Below are 20,664 nucleotides of genomic sequence, written 5' to 3'. Positions count from 1 at the left end.
TAACCAGTTTTCTATCCATGAACAAACTCTATGGTCCATGCCTATAGATCTCAGTTTGTAGATTAAGTGCTTATGGGGAACTGTATCAAAGGCTTTTGCAAAATCCAGATACACCACATCCACAGGCCTCCCTCTATCTAGATAACTCACTTCCTCATAGAATGTTAATAGATTGGTCTGGCAGGAACAACCCTTCATAAACCCATGGCGATTGCTACTGATGATACTGTTTTCATCAGCAAATTCTTGTATATAGTCCCATATCATCCCCTCTAATAATTTACCTATTAAATAATGTTTCCAGGAATATGTCTCTGCCCTTTTTCGAATATTGGTACCGCATTGGAATTTCTCCAATCAGCTGTTACAATTCCTGTCCGTATGCTGTCCCCAAAGATTAGGAATAATGGTCTAGCTATAACCTGACTGAGTTCTTTGAGGACTCTCGGGTTTAAGCCATCTGGTCCTGGAGATTTATTTGTGTTAAGCTTTTCTAGTCTTTTGTCGACTCTGGCCTCTCTTAGCCACGAGGGTACGTCCTGCTCCGTGTCACTAACAATACAGTCGTGGACAGTATACCTCTCCTTTTCCTGTGAAAAGATAGTGGGAAAGAAAGTATTTAGTACAGTTGCCATCTCTGTGTCATTCATAACCGTTCTCCCTTCATCGTCTTATGTGGGCAATGTGGTCTGATCTCTTTTTTTACCGTTAAATATATCTAAAGATTTCTTAGGATTTCTCGTAGTCTTTCTTTAGATGCCCTGATTGCGTTCTTACACTTCTTATTGCATTCCTTGTAGTGTTGGAATGCTGACAATGACCCCTCCGCCTTATATTTTTTTAAGGGCCATTTTTTCTCTTTAATAAGACTTTTTACAATTCGGTTTAGGCACCCAGGATTAGCTTTAGCTCTTCTATACTTGTTGCCCACTGGAATGCACTGTGGGATACCTTTGTTTAATATGTTCCTAAAGCATTCCCATTTTCTTCTGTTGCCCTATAATAATCCAATGCTTCAGAAGAAGGGGGGGGAGTAGCTTCTTCATCTACCGCCTCCTTAGGCAGCATGTCAGCTTTAAGAGCAATGTCAGAGATTAGAGAGCAGTGATAGTGAACCTTGGCACCCCAGATGTTTTGGAACTACATTTCCCATGATACTCATGCACTCTGCAGTGTAGTTGAGCATCATGGGAAATATAGTTCCAAAACATCTGGGGTGCCAAGGTTTGCCATCACTGGACTAGATTCTGATCTAGAGAGGCCATTAGACCCCTCACCCCTGCATTTGTAATCTGCATGAAAAATGTCCACAAGGGGTACTCGCAATTTTTGGGAGAGGTGAAGCCTGTGAACCCAGGAAAGGGACCAAGGATTGCTATGCTGTACTTGACCATGACAGCATGCCAAGAGGAAGAAAATTAAGCACACGTGCACAGTGAAACCACTGTTATTGAGGTCATGTAGGCACAGTAGTGGTCACTGCGCAAAGCAGCTGGTGCTCCTGCTAAATGACTATGACACTACATTTAAAGACTTGCTCTTCTGCTGTCAAAAGCTTCAGAGTGTCAGTACCCTTTAACAGAAATAGGGGCTAGCCCAGTAACTTGCCACAGGAAATGTCTTCATACTCTGGGTAGGCTGTTAGAGACCAGTGCCATTACCCATGGGCCAGTGCCATTACAGACTGGCCATAGGTATGGATCTCCAATGTTCGGCAGAGGAGTCAACCAATCTGGAAGCTGAAGACTGGAGCTGCAGTGGTTTTGGTCACCCAAGGACATTAGCAAAAGTCTGAATGGGATGGGTTAAATGGGGCATGCCCCTGTAGCTTTTGCCAGTGTCCAATTACTTAAAGGTAGGTGCATATATACCCATAAATGAAAATGAAAGATCCTTTATCGTGTACTGTACAATTAACAAAGCTTATTTCCTACAGCATTTTTGAAGAAATACTCCACGCTGTTAATGGCAGGTATATCAATTTTTATTATTTATATTTAACAAGCTTTAAAAATACAGAATAAAATAGCTTTTTTTCTACTATTATTCACAACATCTGGTCCAATATTACATATTTCTTAAATATATTTCAATGATAAATGAAAGCCATGTTAGAAAAAAAAAAAAACACTAAATATGAAATTTCTTTAAAAAAATGTAACAAATTACATCTTGTGGAAAAAAGTATGTTACAGTCAAAAACAAAAAATATCCAGCAATTAACCCATGAAATACTGGAAAACTATCAAAGAGCACAATATTCTTTCCAGCAGTCTATGAGTTGCAAATATGGATCACCTTCAACTAAAGGAGAATATTTTTTAACATAATAGATAATATAATTTACGTTTTTCTTTACTTAACGCTAGATACATCAGCAGAATGCAGAACAAATATTAGTGCATGTACTTTAAAAAAAAGTTGTCAACTGTGAAAAAAAAGGAATGTCACTGATATGGTTATAATGGCACAGTTTCTTCAAGCTTTATTGATATCCCTTGCCAGAGGCACCAGCTACATCACAAACTCATATTATGTCACATTACATAAATCTAATCTGCAGTATCTGTGAAACGTTAAGAAATGGGATCTATTATACAGGAGACTTGTGACTTATTGAGGAGTCTTTACAATTCGATCACCAGACCAAAAATGTAATGTTTTATAACCAGCCCCAAGTTCTTCATGCTGTCCTTAGCAGGACTACTCTAATGAAATTGTTTAGTAGTGTTCCAAACAGTGACTGTAGGGCAAACTATTGGTAATCACATTTACATGTACATTATTTTTAGTGTCAGATTTTTAACTTTTTTATTGTGTTTTAGTGAGGTTGGTTTATTGAGATTCTGCATAACATAGTTAACTCAGGAATCAGATACATAGGGTTCAGGTAAATTATACCATAGCAACCTCCGTGGAGCATTAAAACTGAACTCAGGGCAGATGCAGAAAAAACACCAAAAAATGCAGTTTTATATTTACTTACAATATCACTGGATGCAATTTTAAATGTGGCTAGTACTTGATTTTAACTTGGTATCACCCTCTTATAATCACCTTTACAGCGGTGCTCAGATCTGGAGAGGGCGGGGCAGCACTAGGGGCCAATCAGGTGTGCTTCAGTACACATGTGCTGACCAGGAACATGTTGATAGGAAGAGAAAGCAGAGTGAAGACAGCAATCGGCTGCTTTTTCTTCACTTTCCTATTACAGACTGGGGGTGACCAGGCTGTATTGATTAACTGAAGTATAAAGGGTCAGCTTACCAACCGGTTTGTGCTGTCTGGCAATACAAATCCTCAAGCTGGTAAGCTGGTAAAAAAAAGGTTTTCATGTATTTCAACCTGTATATTTAGTTGTTTGCTTGGAGTTCAGTTTTAAAGCAGTGCTATGATCAAACATCCTGCCAACCCTGCTACCTTAAAGTGACAAATGACAACAGACAAAAAAATAGCTTTGCTACAGAAACTTTGTTCAAGGATCTCCCACTGGTTGCTTATGATACCAAGAACCTAGACTTAAGTCACAGGATATCTGCTTAAGAAAAGCATCTGCCAATGTAAACAGATTACCCTTGTTAGAAGAGATCATATGAAACATGCCGACGCATTTCATCATGTGGCTGGCCACTGTGGGATTGAAAAGCAGCAATTTCTGCAGCAAAGGAATTTATGGCATCTTTCACTTTAAATGTGGCAATGCCTTAGAAAATTACTGGAGGGATCTTATTTGATTACAGTTGCACTTCAACATAATAGAATGCCTTAGTTATTGTATGGAACACTGGTAAAAAAAAAAAATCTAGTAGGAATATGAATGCTAGGGGGCAGTGTGGTGAAGACAGATTCAAGAAGAAGATGATAATTATTGAACTGATGAGAAATTCAACTTAGAGTCCTACTCTGAAGTTTAGCCATTAATGTTTTCCCACCAGTTGTATGTCTTGCAGTGGGAGTGGTGGAGGAGCACGAGAAGATCAGAAGAACTTGCTATCACTGTATCTTATCAGAGCTCTCCATGAGCGATTACAGGTGAATGGCCACAATTGGCTGTGGGAGCTGTCAACCTCTCATTGCTTTCGATGGGGCTTCGACTTGCAGCTAATTCTCAGAAGGAAGCCCCACTGCATCTCCTGCATGTAATCGCCAACAGCCTCATTCGCTAATGTGAATGTGGGCTAAAAGTCTCAATAGGTCTGCATAATAAACTTCTGATCTGTATACGTTTTTGCAAAGAAAATTTCAATTTCCACTGTAAACCGAAATACTGAGATTCTGCTCAGTGCTTTGCAGATTAATACAGCATAGTGACTTTGTTTTCTAGAAACATGAGGTTCACAAACTATAACAATACACTGGTGCTAGCTGAGAAAGGTGACATGTACTGAACCATGACCTGAATGAAGACAAGGATACTTCTCAGACCCACTTGTGCGTATAACATTATAATCTTAAAAGGTCAGGCAGTATCCGTTTTCTGACAGAGCTGGGCTCAGCAAATGAAAGTTTAATCAATGTGATTTTCAGGGTGATTAGGTAGTTCTGTCTACAGGACTTCTGAAGGCTGTCTGGTTATATCCCCAAATAGAAATCTAATTTACCCACTGTGAGATTCAGTGGAAGAACTAAACAATGACATCTGCTAGTTAAAAGGAAATAAATCTATAGATTTGTAGATGCAAAAAAAAGTAATGGTACAGCTCGAAAGGCAACAATTGTTGATATGGCAATGACGGATAAAGTCATTAATGTAGAATAATCCATTTATAACTTTGCTTTCTAAACCAAAAATTGAAATGAGGCCAGTGCTTTCTTTCAGGCACTGCTATTTTTGAACGCAATAATCCTAAAGTTGGATAGGCATCCGGTACAAACAATCCAGCTGCATACTCCTCATAACCCTCCAAAAATCTTGGCTAGAGCTGATCACAGAGGCACAACCGAAAACATTTAGCAAGATTTATTACAGGGGTGGGTTAAGTGATCTACTAACCATATGCTGGTGGCTTCTTGGGTTTCATCCTTTAATTATAGGTGCAATTTAAATTATATATATATATAAATATATATATTTAAATATATTGTGGTATGTAGACAAGTCAGGAACATAGAACTGTTACCGAGCTTACAAAATGTCTAGAAACATCGTGCAGGTGTGTGTGTTTTTTGTTTTGTGTGTTGAGAGCCCATACAAAATGAATAGACTGCCTTCATACAATATACTTCAATGAACAAAAAGTTCACGCAGGGCCTCAAGCAAGTGCTTTTTTCTAAGAAAAGCATGTGGTTCCTCTCCTTGGACCCTTACCACTAGTGATCATTTCCGAACTGAAAGGTTTTTTGCTTTTGGTTTAGTCTGAAAGCTAGTGATTAAAAAATTGTTAGCTGTGGTAATGTACAACAATATAGGAGCGGATCTTGTGATGTTTAATACTACAGCTCCAGCTGCTGTGTACTGGTCTTCAAACTGCAGCTTGCTCTATACAGAAAACATCTGCTGTAGGACCGTTTTACTTATGTGATCCCATCCACCTGTATATAGGAAAGAAAGCTAGTTTTCACAAGCTAACAAAACATTTATGTATATTGTATATCAGATTACTAGTAATCCATTTTTAACTTACGATTATTGCTTCCTTCACTAAAAGGTCACCTGGATATCTAACAAGTATCATGAAAAAAGTCAATAATAAAAACAAAAAAGTAAAATAAAAAGGTAGTTTACTAAAAGGAGCAAGCTTGAGACCAGGCCAACCAGATATGCTTATCTCCACATAGAAGTAAATGAGGACACAAAATCAGCTTGATGCAGATTAGTAGGTCAAATGAAGTAGCGTCTTAAACTGATGTCAAATGCAAGCGTAATACACCTCAAAGCACACTGTATTTGCCAACAGCCACAAGCCCAAAGCCAATTGACACTGGCCCTTAAAAAGACAGTCACTAAAATATAAAGTACGAGTTTGACTATGCATTAGGCCTCATGCACATGGATGTTCTTCAAAAAGTTTCCACACTTTTCTAACTATTAAATATACAAAAAAGTGCAGAAACTTTTAAAGAACCCTTGTAGAACAAAGCCTCTCCATGAAAGGTAGACATAATATACTTACATGTCCTAGTTACCAGAGAATACTCTGGGAGTGTCAGATACCTGGATCCCCACCAAGCACCATGGTTCTATCCACTGAGATCCATAATAACATAGGGCCGGCAGAAGGATTCACAGTGCTCAGCGGATGAATGCGCATCCAACACTCCCGGAAGTATGTTGGAGGATTTTTCTGCTGTTGTAGCTTTTGAAGAGAGTGAAGATCATGGCACAGGTGATGGGATAGGTAAGTATATTATGCCCTCTTTACAGGGGGAACTTGTGTTTTACTTTTGAATTTAGAAACAGTTTCCCTAAATTCTATATTTGCCTGACACGACCACTGACAAGCACAATATTGGAAAATCTAATGAAATCTATGTGTTTCTAGTTCTGGCATTGATTGGCTTTGTTTTCAAAGCAAGCCCTATCACAAGTGGAACATGAAGGTTACCATTGCTGACCCCCCTTTCTGAAATCCTAGTTGGCTGGCAGTCACATTGACCCTTTGGTTTAAATTTTTTGAGATACTGAACTGACGCAAGTATGCAAATATGTGCATTCAGATTTTCTTTTTTTCCCCTGCTCTACAAAAGTAAAAGCATCAGCAATGGCAACCAGGGTCAGCAACTGCAGCTTCTGTATTTCTATCATTACAAGTTTAGGGCTTGCGTCAATGGGTTTTGGGTTGCAGATGCAGTGTGCTTTAGACATCCGTTTGGGACAATTCAGAATTCCTTGGAGGCACACTTGACTTGCTTCGGATGCTTTTACATTCTGATAGACTTGTATGGGGGGAGAAGTTGTTCGGTCATGAACAAAAGATGGTCAACATAAACCCTAACTGTGTAACCAAAACAACCATCAGTTGGGTGAGACAAGGGTTAGGTTTAGAAACCCACAACTCTGAAGACAGGGTTTTCTGTTTTGAAATCTCCTTAACCTGACTGGTTGTGAAAACTAACCCTACACTGGACAGGCACATAAGGGATGACTTACAGTAAACCATATAGTGTGAATGGAGGGGTAATAAGGGGGCTATGTACACATTGCTCAAGGTGTGATGGTAATATACAAACAAGACAAGGACATAATTACATTATCAGATTAACATTAATAGCGCCTTCTGAGTTGGGATGGGCAGCCAAAAAAAAGGGACTGTACATGTTCATACAAATACTGCTAGTAAGCCTCACCTCAAACCTCCCCACCTGTTCAGTTAAAATATGAGATCTTCTCTAAATGGACAGCTGGAAGCCACAACCACCAATTAGATCTGTCAACATATCGCAGGCCATACACATAGATTTCTTTCATTCAGCCTACGGGCTGAACAAAAGAAATCTAACAGATTCCTCTAGCCATACTTAACAGCACACAGCAATATCGCCTGTTGGCTATTGTATTCTGACAGCTGGCACCTGCAAGTGATTGGATGCAGGTGCTGTTTGGCTGACAATTTTCCACCTGACTCCTTTGACAAAAGTCGACTGAACAATCAAGTTTTGTCAAGCTAGGTAGTGCTGGCAGGGGCACCCAGGGCTCGAATGTTGGCTGATTTATCAGGAATTGGAAAAAGCTTTAGCTGTGTACAGAAGCCTCTAGGCTGCATTAAGGATAATGCCTTTCCAATCCAAGTGCCTGCTTCATCCTGTTTTTTAGTCCTGATGAAAGGGGGGGGGGGTTACTTAGCCCCTAAAACGCGTTGGTCCCTACAAAATAAAAATCCTTTAAAAGTCTGTACAAGCTAGTGTTGTGCTTCCATCCTTTCAAAACTTCAACAAACTCCTCTGGGGGTCCAACAAGACCCCACAGTTGCTGGTGAGCAGCCTCTAGGACCACAAACCACCTATTGCATTAAAACGTATCCACATAAGGTTCAGCGCTTCTACATCACAAAGATTGCATTAAGGATAAAGACATTTGAGTGTCAGCAGGGATAAATGATTTGAGTTGCCCATAGTAGCCATATTCTTCCTTTCATCCAACCAAGTCAGTGTGGGAGAATAAAGAGAAGTTACTGGCAACACAGACAACACTCTCACATATGATAAAAGAGACCAAGACACAGCAGGTGGGCCTAACTAGCATCCCTAGTGCAAGGGTGTACATTCCCTATGTAGGGCAGTGCAGATTATTCTGCTCCAATAATTCCACGAATTTCATTTACATCTTTACACACAGACTTGTACACTCACACAGATATATGTATACGTGTTTATACATACATATGCAGGAGCACTCTAGTCTAGTCACATGACATGGTCATGACATGATTATATCTCCCCCATCCCCTAGGTTAACTAGAGCAGGGGAGAGAAAAACAAGTTCAGATTTCTATGAAAATATGAAAAAATGTAATAAACCGAAAAAATGAAAAATATGCTTTTCATGCCACCGTTTCCAATCCTGTCACTGCTATGGGGATGCATCTCGGTGCCAGCTGACTGTATACTGGGGACAAATCAACATGGAAAAGGGTGCATACTAAGGATATCGCCAGGCCTCAATGTCACATGTGCCTAGTGGTGAGCATATAGATTCTAGGGAAAGTCCACATTACATGGTCTACAATTCTGTATGATAATAAAGTATACATATTTCTACAGTAGATCATACAAATACATCAACCTAAATATATCTATAGGGTCCTCTCATAGCCCTCCAAAAACTGCAAATGGCACCCCTGACATATTTTTTATCTGGCATCCCAAATGTAGTACTGCTCGTTGTTCTTTTGCATGTTTTTCCCTGGAGACTATTGTGTTTAGACAATTTAACACTTTCTAAACCAATGTTACAGTTAAAAAAAATATATATATAGCACATCATTATTCTATAGGGTGTATTTATACTATTTTTTTCTGAGCTTTAAAACTGCGTGTACAAAGGCAAAATCAAATGTCATATGCTATATTATATAATACCATATTATGGCCACTAGATAGAGCTGCTGGGCACAGTACCGTAAGTACCGTATTTATTGGCATATAACACACACCCCAATTTAAGAGGGAAATTTCAGGGAAAAAAAACTTAAAAAAAAAAAAAAATAAGCCACTTTGAAGCAACATAATGGTCAGTGAGCATCAATGCAGCCTGATTAGTGCCCATCTGCAGCCTCAATGCAGCCTAATCTGTGCCCATCCGCAGCCTTGCTCCTCCCTGCAGCCTAATCAGTGCCCATCTGCAGCCTTGCACCTCACTGCAGCCTAATCTGTGCCCATCTGCAGCCTGATCTGTGCCCATCTGCAGCCTTGCTCCTCACTGCAGCCTAATCAGTGCCCATCTGCAGCCTTGCTCCTCCCTGCAGCCTAATCAGTGCCCATCTGCAGCCTTGCTCCTCCCTGCAGCCTAATCAGTGCCCATCTGCAGCCTTGCACCTCACTGCAGCCTAATCTGTGCCATCTGCAGCCTTGCTCCTCACTGCAGCCTAATCAGTGCCCATCTGCAGCCTTGCACCTCACTGCAGCCTAATCTGTGCCCATCTGCAGCCTGATCTGTGCCCATCTGCAGCCTTGCTCCTCACTGCAGCCTAATCAGTGCCCATCTACAGCCTTGCTCCTCCCTGCAGCCTAATCAGTGCCCATCTGCAGCCTTGCACCTCACTGCAGCCTAATCTGTGCCCATCTGTAGCCTTGCTCCTCACTGCAGCCTAATCAGTGCCCATCTGCAGCCTTGCACCTCACTGCAGCCTAATCTGTGCCCGACTGCAGCCTGATCTGTGCCCATCTGCAGCCTTGCTCCTCACTGCAGCCTAATCAGTGCCCATCTGCAGCCTTGCTCCTCACTGCAGCCTGATCAGTGTCCATCTGCAGCCTTGCCGAAATAGACAGAGTCGGATCTCCTGTGTACTCGGTGTCACGCCCAGTCCCGCCCCTTGGCCCGGATCCTATGATGGACATATGGTCCAATGCCGGGATGTCAATGCTAGGAGCCATCCAGGGGGCAGGACTGGGCGTGACTGCAAGCCGAGTACACAGAAGATCCGGCTCTGTCTATTTCGGTGGCGCTCGTCCCCTCCTTCCCCTCGGTGGCAGCCTATTTTAAGGGGGGAAAAGTGCGTGTTATATGCCAATAAATACGGTATTTTATTCTGTATGAATGAAGACCGTTCAACCTGGAGAGAACATAGCCTAGTAACATTCAATATTGCCCTCATTCACAGAGAACAAATGGGCATGCAAAGGACAAACAGCTCAGCAAATTTTGTATAAACACACCCATAAGTGTCTTTGAGCAAAACCGGATCTAATTTATGAAAACTGACAGAACGGGTCTAAGTTACCTGTGCTAGACAGATTTCTGCAATCACAACATATTAAAAGAAGAAAGGCAATGGCTGCTTGTGTGATGAACATCATTCCCTCCAGTCTTCATAAATGAGGACTAGAGATTACAGAATCTCTGATGTACACCATTTAAAAAAAATAGACAACACACTGATACATATATGCACAGCTACTCAATGCAGAGAAATAATGAATTTGGGAGCATTATTTTGAAAATACAATTATTTTTTGCATGTTGTAGGCCCCTTTAACACTGGGGCGGCGTCAGCGGTAAAGCACCGCTATTGTTAGCTGCGCTTTACCGTCGGTATTCGGCCGCTAACGGGGTGGTTTTACCCCCGCTAGCGGCCAAGAAAGGGTTAAAAACCACCGCAAAGCACCTCCACAGAGGCGCTTTGCTGGCGGTATAGCCGCGCTGTCCCATTGATTTCAATGGGCAGGAGTGGTGAAGGAGCGGTGTATACACCGCTCCTTCACTGCTCCAAAGATGCTGCTAGCAGGACTTTTTTTCCCGTCCTGCTAGCGCACCGCTCCAGTGTGAAAGCCCTCGGGGCTTTCACACTGGAGAAACAGCAGCGGCTGTTTTGGGTCAGTTTGCAGGCGCTATTATTAGCGCAATAGCGCCTGCAAACCGCCCCATTGTGAAAGGGGCCGTAATGTCACAATGCAATCCTGTGTCTAATCATCTAATACCAATGTAAAGCCTACTCAGACCTCTTACAATACATTCCCCATACACCCGCCTCTGGTAGTAGTACATCTTCACCTTTAATGTGGACTTCTAGTGCCTCTGCCCTCATAGTGAATGAAGCCATTTTGTGTTGTTAACTATAATTTGTTAATGTTTGCCTAATACTTCCAAGTAATAAGGATTTTGGAATGCCTAAATTTACACATCAAGAGGCAGCAGGAAAGTGTGGAAAGGTGACTCCTAAATGGCTGTCAGGAATTTCAGAATACTGCTGCACTTGTGGTTAAAGAACTACTCTGCTTAGCAAGCATGAATAATACTAATAATTCCCTATTACAGTCTATTTGGAATGTGGGCTCCTGGAACCACTACATATGAATGTATCCCCTGTTACTTGTGAAAGGAGTACAGATTAGCCATCTGTCCAACACTTTCTGCTGGCCAATATCAAGCTTAAACAGTATAATAACAGCTCATGCAGCAGAAGAGCAGAGAAACCTCTAACTGAATCACAGAAGATGAGCTTTCTCTCACTGGGTTCATTTGTATGTAATATTGTAGGCTACAATAGAGGAACTATAAGTTCACTAATGCTAAAACAAAGAATCTGTCATAGCAGAAAAAACTGCTGCAGATAGAAAATGCACCATTTAGATGTGTCTACACATGTCTGCAGTAGCTTTCAACATTTGCAGGCACATCTCCAACAGTTCCTGGTGGCTCCTAAGCTTCCCCTTCCTGCCTTCTGCACATTCCAAATGGCCAGTTAGGCAGCCCCATCATAGTGATTGGCTAATAGGAGTGTGGGTGTCTGCATTTTATACCTGCAGCATTAGTTTCTTAGGACAGTGTTTCTGTAAAACTGTTGTAAAGCTAATTGTTTTTATTAAAAAATAAACATGTTAAAAACGTACCTGCTCTATGCAATGATTTTGCACAGAGCAGTCCCAAACCTCCTCTTCTGGGGTTCCCCACTGGCGCTCCAGGCCCCACATCTGCTTGGTGTGCCACCACAGGAAGCCACTTCCTATGAAGGCACATCTGCGGGCTTGATACTGAAACACACAGCGTGACTTAGCCCACATACCCCAGCTCTCTGCTTATTGGATTTAATTGACAGCAGCAGGAGCCAATGGATGCCGCTGTGAGCAGAGAGAGCCGCTGCAGACGAGCACAGCACTGGATCGAGACAGGACTCAGGTATGTATAAATGAGGGCGATATAAACACTGGGATATTTTTGACCTTATTGCAGGGAATGCATTAAAGAAGAGCTCCAGTCGTTTCTAGGTTTACTAAAAGTCAGCAGCTACAAAAAGTGTAGCTGCTGACTTTTAAGAAACACACCCTCACCTGTCCCAGGATCCAGCGATGTGGTCACCCGCGCCAACGCTGCTCTCCTTGGTGTCGGCATTTCAATTTTAATTGCATTGCACTTTTAATTATGGGCTCCCGGCTGTGACAGCTTGCGGCCTTCACAGCCGGGTGCTCACTGTGCATGTCACACTGTGTGTCCTTAATGGTCTGGCAGTCATCTAGGGCCTGTCACGTGTCCCAGATGATTGCAGGGAGGGAGGGGAAGAGAACTTCCGTTTGGATAGCCTAGGCCAGTGATGGCTAACCTTGGCAACCCAGATGTTTCTGAACTACATTTCCCATGATGCTCAACACTGCAGAGTGCATGAGCATCATGTGAAATGTAGTTCCAAAACATCTGGGGTTCCAAGGTTTACCATCACTGGCCTAGGCCATTCAAGCGGAAAAAATGTCTAAGCTTTAGAACCACTTTAAATTCTTATGCACGCATTTGACAGTTAGAGGCCTGGAAGCAAGGTAAGAAAAGAAAAAGCAATGGGTGTTTTTATTGAGGGATTTCTAAAATAAAATATAAGATTTATTTTGGCATCTATGGACATAAATATTGGTGCTAGCTCAATTTACTTGATAGAGCTCAGGTTCTATGTTGTTATTGACACTGGCTTCTAGTGAAGTACCGGGTTGAGTACTGGTTTATGAAACAAAATGGCTGCCTCCACAGAGAGTAGACCACTAGAGTACCTTACCTTCTACCTTCAGTCTGTACAGGACACAAATACATTTTTTCTTGTGACTATTGTACAGTTTGACCTGAGGCCTCTTAATTGCCAGAGATGTGTGTTAAATATAATATCTATAGATTGTAAAGGATTGGAAGTGTGCCTAGATGTTGGAGAAAAAAAATACGGAAGAGACTATAAGTTAGCTGATGATCCATGCCACGTATCAGTAAAACATCATTAAGGCAAAAGGGACATCCAATAAATACCAATGAAAACAAAAAATAAATATTACATGTAAAGAATCTGTTGCATCGGTAAACCATTAAAAATCTTATGTTAGGGATAATGGCTGTGCAAACAACAACATAAATAAATGTACATGTACTTCAGAAATCATCTCCATCGTTATGGCTGATGGTCAGAAGTGAGCACCACCTAGTGGATATACTGGCCCCCACACTTAGAAGGAAAACAAACCAGTCCCCCTCCCCTCCAGCTTTCAATCTCCTTGTGCAACTACAGGATGGAAAGAACAGGAGAAAAGCTGATGGGCTACAAAGACACCACTGTACACTTGAACTCTCAAGAGGATTGGTGTAAACCAAGGGCCAAAAGAATCACGTACTGCAGAGCTGAGACAGAGGGTGACAAACCAGAATGTGCTGTACCCGTTTAATCAGCAAGTGCTGAGTCCATTGCTACTGTGTGGGAAGAGCCAGCCATGCAGTTTCCAAGAGCAAGAGGTTGTGATAGAGCGGATAATGGGAATCAGGCAGGACACATATTGCTTGTAGGAGTAGTAAAAGGGAGGTGGGGAAGGGGCAACACTGCATTAGAGGCACAATATTAACAAGGAGGTGACAAGGGTGAGTGAATAAACCCACAGTACATCCTGTGTCTCAGCCCTGGAAACATTCTATGTAAATCTACAGAAAATACTTAACAAAACGTCCAATTCGAGGCTGAGTAAACCTGGCAAGAGTTAGCAAAGACGTATTACAAGACGGAAGTTTCAATAGGGAGGCTGGTGCTATACTGTAGGCTCCGAATCCTCCTCTGCTTGCCGACTTTTGCCGTTCTTCCGTAGAGCCTTCCAATGATATCCCGCAAATGTGGGACTAATAGGAAGGTAACTGAAACACTTGTATTTGCGCAGAAAGTTCATTCCAATAGGAAAGTCATACGACTCCATTCCTTCAATAGCAGCTCCTCCTTTACCCAACCCACGCTTCCACTTCTTGATACCCCTTTCTTCTGGTGTACCTAGATGAATACAATGATCAGGTTATATAAGGGACTCAACAAGAAACAACTTTAAAACAATACTTATTCCTATTATTCCGGGGGAGAGTCTGCTCAGTGATTTGTCAGCTCATTCTACAAGAGAGACAAGCGGAGGAATACAATAATGCAGACCATTTCTGCCAGTAGTTTCCTTTAAAAATACCTGCAAGCATTTGTGCCATTATCGACAGGGGAGACAAATTCAGGTAGGTCTAACTACCTCCACTTTAAAGTGCCACTAAATTCAGATTTATTTTTACATTAACTGTTCTAATATATCAAGTATACCATAGTTCTGTTTTTTTAAGTCTCTTACTGTTGTTTTCAGACTTAATTTTTGTCCTATGCATGCTCCCCATCATCCACTGAAGAACCTCGCTGCTACTAGTGTGGAGCGAGCATTGTCGTCATTTCTACTCACATAGTACGCTCCATGCGTATTACAATTCTTATAGAGCTGAATGTGTCAATGTTCAGTCCATCTCAGGGGTGAGCAGGAAAGGGTGGCTACATTCAGATACACACAAGAGGAAGCATGGCGATCAAATGCAGCCACCCTAGAACAGAAAAAAGCTTGCATTTAAAAGACGAAACAAAGGAAAAGAGATAGAAGGTATGTTCTACTTATTTTTCAATATAGTGCATTTATTTTAATTTTATAAAGATGGGAGTTTATTGTCACTTTAAAGGATAAGTTCACATTTTTTAAAAAAAATAATAAATGTCCATTTTTTGCAGGTAAAAAAAAATGTGCATTTACATTTTTTTTTTTAGGAACCTGGAAAGCATTGTATTAATGATCAGCGGATCATTGGTGCCATGCAGGACTCCTGTAGATTGTCAGTGTAAGCTGTTTGCTTGTACATCGTATGATCAGGCAGTTTCACACTGACAAGAAGATACAATGAACTACCGCAGCACTGTTCATTGAGACCTACAAACCGACATCTGCATGACAAAGTGGTCCTGTGTGGCTCGGAAACGTTACACTTGTTCTTTTGTGATGTGATCTTTCTGCAGTAAAAGTTTTGGACAACATTTGAAGATCCATAGTGTGCTGGCGAATATGTGCATTTATCTGTCATGTATCTAGTACCCATCTTGTAGCCGCTGCAGCACCCGCTACCGAGAAGCCCTGTTCCATGAAAGTGTGGGATGGGAATTTAGATAACTCTAAACAAGCTCTTTAGATATATATATATATATAGATAGATATACAGTAGCAGAGCCAGATTCTTAAAGAATTACCAAAAGGCAACAGAAGGCAACAGATTAGAAAACTGGCAGTAATTAAGACCAGCTTTGATCTTGCATACAGAGATGTGTAATGCTCAGAGTGGGGCATGTTTGTGTTGGGAAGTTGTCATAAATGTGAGAGCTTCCTGCAGAGAGCTCTATACCCCATCCCATTCAGCTGTCAGCCATAAGATTTCTTTTCTGAACAACATTCAGTCTGTCAGATCATAAGGCTTGTATGATATGTATATTAAAGCGGAGTTCCACCCAAAAATGGAACTTCCGCTTTAAGGTAAAGTGACCCCCTGACATACCACATTCGGCATGTCATTTTTTTGGGGGGGGGAGCGGAAACCCTCTTTTTAGGGGGCATCCAGCTCCCACTTCCTCTCGGGGCACTGCAGCGCCGGAAGTTGTTCACCTTTCCCTCCTCCCTCTTGGCAATCATCTGGGACACGTCACAGGTCCCAGATGATTGCCCGGCCAGTCACAGCACGGCTCGCGCATGCGCAGTGCGTGCCCGGCTGTGAAGCCACAGCCGGGCGCCCACAGTGACAATGCCGGCGCCACAGAAAGGAGGGGGAGACAAGCGGGGCCTCGTTCCCCCACATCGCTGGACCCTGGGACAGGTAAGTGTCCGATTATTAAAAGTCAGCAGCTGCAGTATTTCTAGTTGCTGACTTTTAATTTTTTTGTTTTAGTCGGAACTCTGTTTTAACTCAGATGAGGTGCATAGACTGGACATTCCTCACCATAATAACATCTCCACCTTGCTCTTCCATGAGCTGGTTATACTTTAATACTAAAGCTGCCAAATGATTCTAGTCCTCATTTTTATAAGAAACCTTCTGAAAATGTATAGGCTCTAGAGTGACTTTCATGTATATTTTCAAACGTAAATAAGATTTCTGCTGCCTTTACCAAAATTTTAGAAACAGATGTAAAGAAAAAAAAAAACACAATAGTAAAGTACAGACAGATTATTTTTCACCTTCTCTTTTGCAAAGCTAGAGCTACCACTACGATCTTCAGCGTCCAACACTTTTAGGTATGTCAGATTGCTGCAAATCATCTCCTACGCTATGTCGATGACACGTCCCTGCAGCTCTGTACTTTACTGCTTCAGCCACAGCATGCATTGTCCGGAAGTGTTGGATGCAAAAGATCAAGACCAAGCTCTGCAAGAAAGATGGGCGATACTGGTAAGTATTAGAATTGTACTTTACTACTATGCATTGTTCCCATCAACAGGCTCTCTATCTAGTAAAACTGAGTTTTTGGGAACTTGCCAATGTTTTTGATTTTCTGTCCTGAATTAGCTCTTGCAGGTCTTCCTTTTTCCACTTAAAGATGAATTGAGAAATTTTCTCTTTGAGTTACATTACTTTGTATTGATTTTCACTCAGAATATACTCACCAGGAATAGTGTTGTCTAAAATGAAAGCTGTGCAACCTCCCACAAACATGGCTGTTGTAAGCAGGACATTTAATACTTGATCAATCTCTGCAATGCCTAAAAAAAAAGAAATGTGTCACAAAATTTAAGGGAATTTGTTGTAAACTTTACAATGTTGTTTGTGGAGAGAAAGCACCTTTTTGCAATTGACAGACAAGATGACCTTTAAAGTTCTACCAATCAACTGCACCTTCCAAGGGTAGTATCATGCAGATCCTTTCCTGGTTTTCCTTGGCACCCAAGATAAAATGCAAGGCTTTGCCAGCAACACACCTGCTGTATAATCTGGTGGTATCTCTAGTCAGATGCAGCTTTCTATAAACATATATTGTATTACACAATGAGACCCCTTTCACACTGAGGCAGTTTTCAGGCTTTTTAGCGCTAGAAATAGCACCTGTAAAGTGCCTGAAAACTGCCTCTCATTTATTGCAATGGGTGCTTTCGCACTGGGGCGGTGCACTTGCGGGACGTTAGAAAAAGTCCTGAAAGCAGCATCTTTGGGGCGGCTTGGGAGTGATGTATTTAGCGCTCCCAAAACGCCCCTGCCCATTGTCAGCCTCCTATGTGATAGAAATAAAGTTGAAGGAAATAAACTTAAAAAATTAAAGTAGCACATAATTCAAAAGTCCTCTCCCCATGTAAACACATATGAACATAAATATGCAAGTTGGGTGCCCCTTTGCATGAAAACAACTGTGCTTCACATGTTGGGTATTGTTGTGTGTGATGGAGTAAAAGCAATAATTCTAGGGTCATCATTCACAGTTAGACACCTTTCAAACTGGGTCGCTGAGGTGTTTTAGCGCTAAAAATAGCGCCTGTAAAGCGTCTGAAAAGCCTCTCATGCCTCCCCAGAGTGAAAGCCTGAGTGCTTTCACACTGGGGCGGTGCGCTTGCAGGACGTTTGAAAGAGTCCTACAAGCAGCGTCTTTGGGATGGCTTGGGAGCACTGTACTTAGCGCTCCCAAATGCCCCTGCCCATTGCGCCTGAAAAGCGATTCGGAAGAACCGCAACACGGGAGTTTTTAACCCCTTCTTTGGGGTAAAAAGTTCCCCACCAGCGGCCGAAAAGCGACACAAACGAGCGGCGCTTTACCGCCAACGGCCAGCGCTTTCAGTGTTAAAGCAGCCTGAAGGACTTTACCATTTTGGATGAAGACCCCTTTGTGGTATTGCATACAATTTTAATAAAGGCAAATCGGGGGTTTCCCATTTCAATGTGAAAATCCATTTAAGGCTAAGTTCATACTATATGCGGGTGCAGAAAACTGTGTAATCGCACCTGCATCAAAAATGCGCTGCTGTTGGCAGTTGGTAAGAATGAATGGCACCTCCACACATTGGAAGCCAAAGCACGTTTTCCCGTCCTGGGAACGGCATAGCACTGGGTGGTTTCCCTGTTGGTGTGATTATGGAAAAGTTTCCGAGTACCTTTTCTATGCTTTTTTAAATGAATGGGCTGCTGTGCCCGTGCAAACGTGCCCACAGTGAAACCAATACAGTGTGAACCTAGCCTACGATGGTAAAGCCATATATACAGCATGTTGTTTCCTAAATAGTTAAAGGCAAAGGCTGTGTAAAAATAAATATGTGATTTGTACAAACCTGTGACCAATGGGTTCTGCTTCAAATAACTTGGAAGCATCAGCCCAAAAAATATTGAAAAGCCAAGGACAAAGAGATTCCGGGAAGAGTTCAGATCCACAAACTGAAGATTGGAAAGGCCCACTGCAGTGATCATACCTGTAGAAACACAATTATGGTAATTGAAACAGCGGGTGACCAAGCCATGAAGACCGTAATCAGAGCCAGTAATGAGAAAGCCACGTTGGGAGTATTTGAAGCAGATTTCCAGGCACAAAGAAAAATGAATGCAGAACAGTACTTACCTTGTAGACTTCCATGTTTGTTACAATTCTGTTAAATTCCAGGGCCATGCAATCTTTATATTAATGCCACTAAAGAGGCCACTACATCATTTCTAAAAGACTAGTCACCACTACCTTTTACCTGTAAGCAAGGTGACCAGCCACTTCACCACCCCGCTTGTTTTATCCACAAGCAGCACTGAGGTCATGTCAGCACTGCCTGTAGGAGGAAGGTTACTTGACCTGCTCTGCATCTTTACACCAAACACAGCCCATCTCATTTAAACACTACCCTGCTACTCTCTAACCTGCCATTCAATTGTACAGCAACTCCCAAGAGCCCACCCACACCATGCAGGCAGCCAGATGGGTTATGCAAATTGTAGTATGGCTGGGCATACCTGTGTGCAAGGGATGCCACAGTGGGTGCCCAAGCCAACCCCGGTTACTAGCTGGGAACGATGAGAAAACGTTTTCAACCCTATGATGACCTCACAGGACTGAAAAAGGCAAAATAGAAGATCAAGGGGCCATGTAACGGGGAAGAAAATGATATTCTCTTAAAGAGGAGTTCCACCCAAAAGTGGAACTACCGCTAATTTGTCTCCTCTGCCCCTCCGGTGCCACAATTGGCACCTTTCAGGGGGAACAGTTCCCACTTCCGGGAGTCCGGGCCGAGGCTGCGTGACATCACTGCGGGGCTCCTCTCCCCTCCTGACGTTGGGCCAGTAGGAGAGAGGAGCGGGGCCTCGTGCATGCGCAGTAGGGTTCCCAGCGTGAAGCCGTAAGGCTACACTGCCACGTACCCTTACCCGCAATGGCGGGGGCAGCACCCAACAGCTGATAGAAACATCAGCTGTGGTGCCCACACCGCTGGACTCCAGGACAGGTAAGTGTCCTATTATTAAAAGCCAGCAGCTGCAGAATGTGTAGCTGCTGGCTTTTAATTTTTTTTTTTTTTTTGCCGGAACACCGCTTTAAGGGGAAGTGGAGAGATATTTGTGCTCTGTTTGTGATTTGCACAAAGATCAACTTTAATAACCTACCAAAAAGCAATAGTTCATAGTAACCAAAGATCATTTTTTTTTTTAAATCTATTATAATCTACAAGTTGATATCAAATGATAGCATATCATAGACCAATTAGTCTTCCCATGAGAAACTGTGACTTACCAAACAAGGTACAAAACAGAGCTCCAAGGACAGGATCTGGCAGAGAGGCAAACAGTGCACTGAACTTCCCAATCATGCCCAGCAGCAGCATGAACGCAGCACCATACTGGATGACCCTGCGACTGGCAACCTAGGAACAACAAAGAATGACTGCACACAAACATCACATGCACTTTCTAATATAAATATACAACAGAGCTACAAACTACAGCATATGTCCCTTGTATCTAAAGCTGCATATATTTACAGGTGGCATCTGCTGTGCCTGCTTTGGCAGCTGCAATTCTTTGAGCTGTCAGTAGATGGGGCCATTATCAGTAAAAAAAAAAAAAAATCACATAAAATGAGCGATGGAAGTTCAGCACCTGCCATCTGTTCCAATATCGATGCCCAGAATCTGCAGCCACCCAAAAATCTGTGAATATAGGGCAGGCCATGAAACTATATTTATCATCATTTGGGAGGAAGCTAGCTTTATATAACTGCTGCTTCTAATGCAATCTGAACAGCAGAAAATGAAACGTATAATCAG

General features: G+C 42.2%; 1 protein-coding gene across 4 annotated transcripts in view; it reads right to left on the bottom strand.

The window, feature by feature from the left end:
* Positions 1 to 1,966: 1,966 nt before the first annotated feature.
* The window catches only part of SLC23A2 (solute carrier family 23 member 2), a 308,554-nt gene continuing 289,856 nt past the window's right edge, over positions 1,967 to 20,664 (bottom strand). For 3 of the 4 annotated variants that reach the window (XM_073622040.1, XM_073622042.1, XM_073622041.1), the window contains 4 exons: positions 20,133 to 20,262; positions 18,697 to 18,834; positions 17,050 to 17,145; positions 1,967 to 14,375 (listed from right to left, as the gene is read on the bottom strand). In XM_073622040.1, the coding sequence (XP_073478141.1) occupies positions 14,143 to 14,375; positions 17,050 to 17,145; positions 18,697 to 18,834; positions 20,133 to 20,262 (597 nt within the window). In that variant the 3' untranslated portion in view covers positions 1,967 to 14,142. The remainder of the gene's footprint in view (positions 14,376 to 17,049; positions 17,146 to 18,696; positions 18,835 to 20,132; positions 20,263 to 20,664) is intronic. The other variant, XR_012242995.1, reaches the window with a different exon arrangement.

This window comes from Aquarana catesbeiana, linkage group LG03 (assembly GCF_042186555.1).
Source record: "Aquarana catesbeiana isolate 2022-GZ linkage group LG03, ASM4218655v1, whole genome shotgun sequence".
NCBI classification, from domain to species: domain Eukaryota; kingdom Metazoa; phylum Chordata; class Amphibia; order Anura; family Ranidae; genus Aquarana; species Aquarana catesbeiana.
The sequence above is the reverse complement of the archived record's forward strand: the minus strand, read 5'-3'. Positions and strand labels throughout refer to the sequence as shown.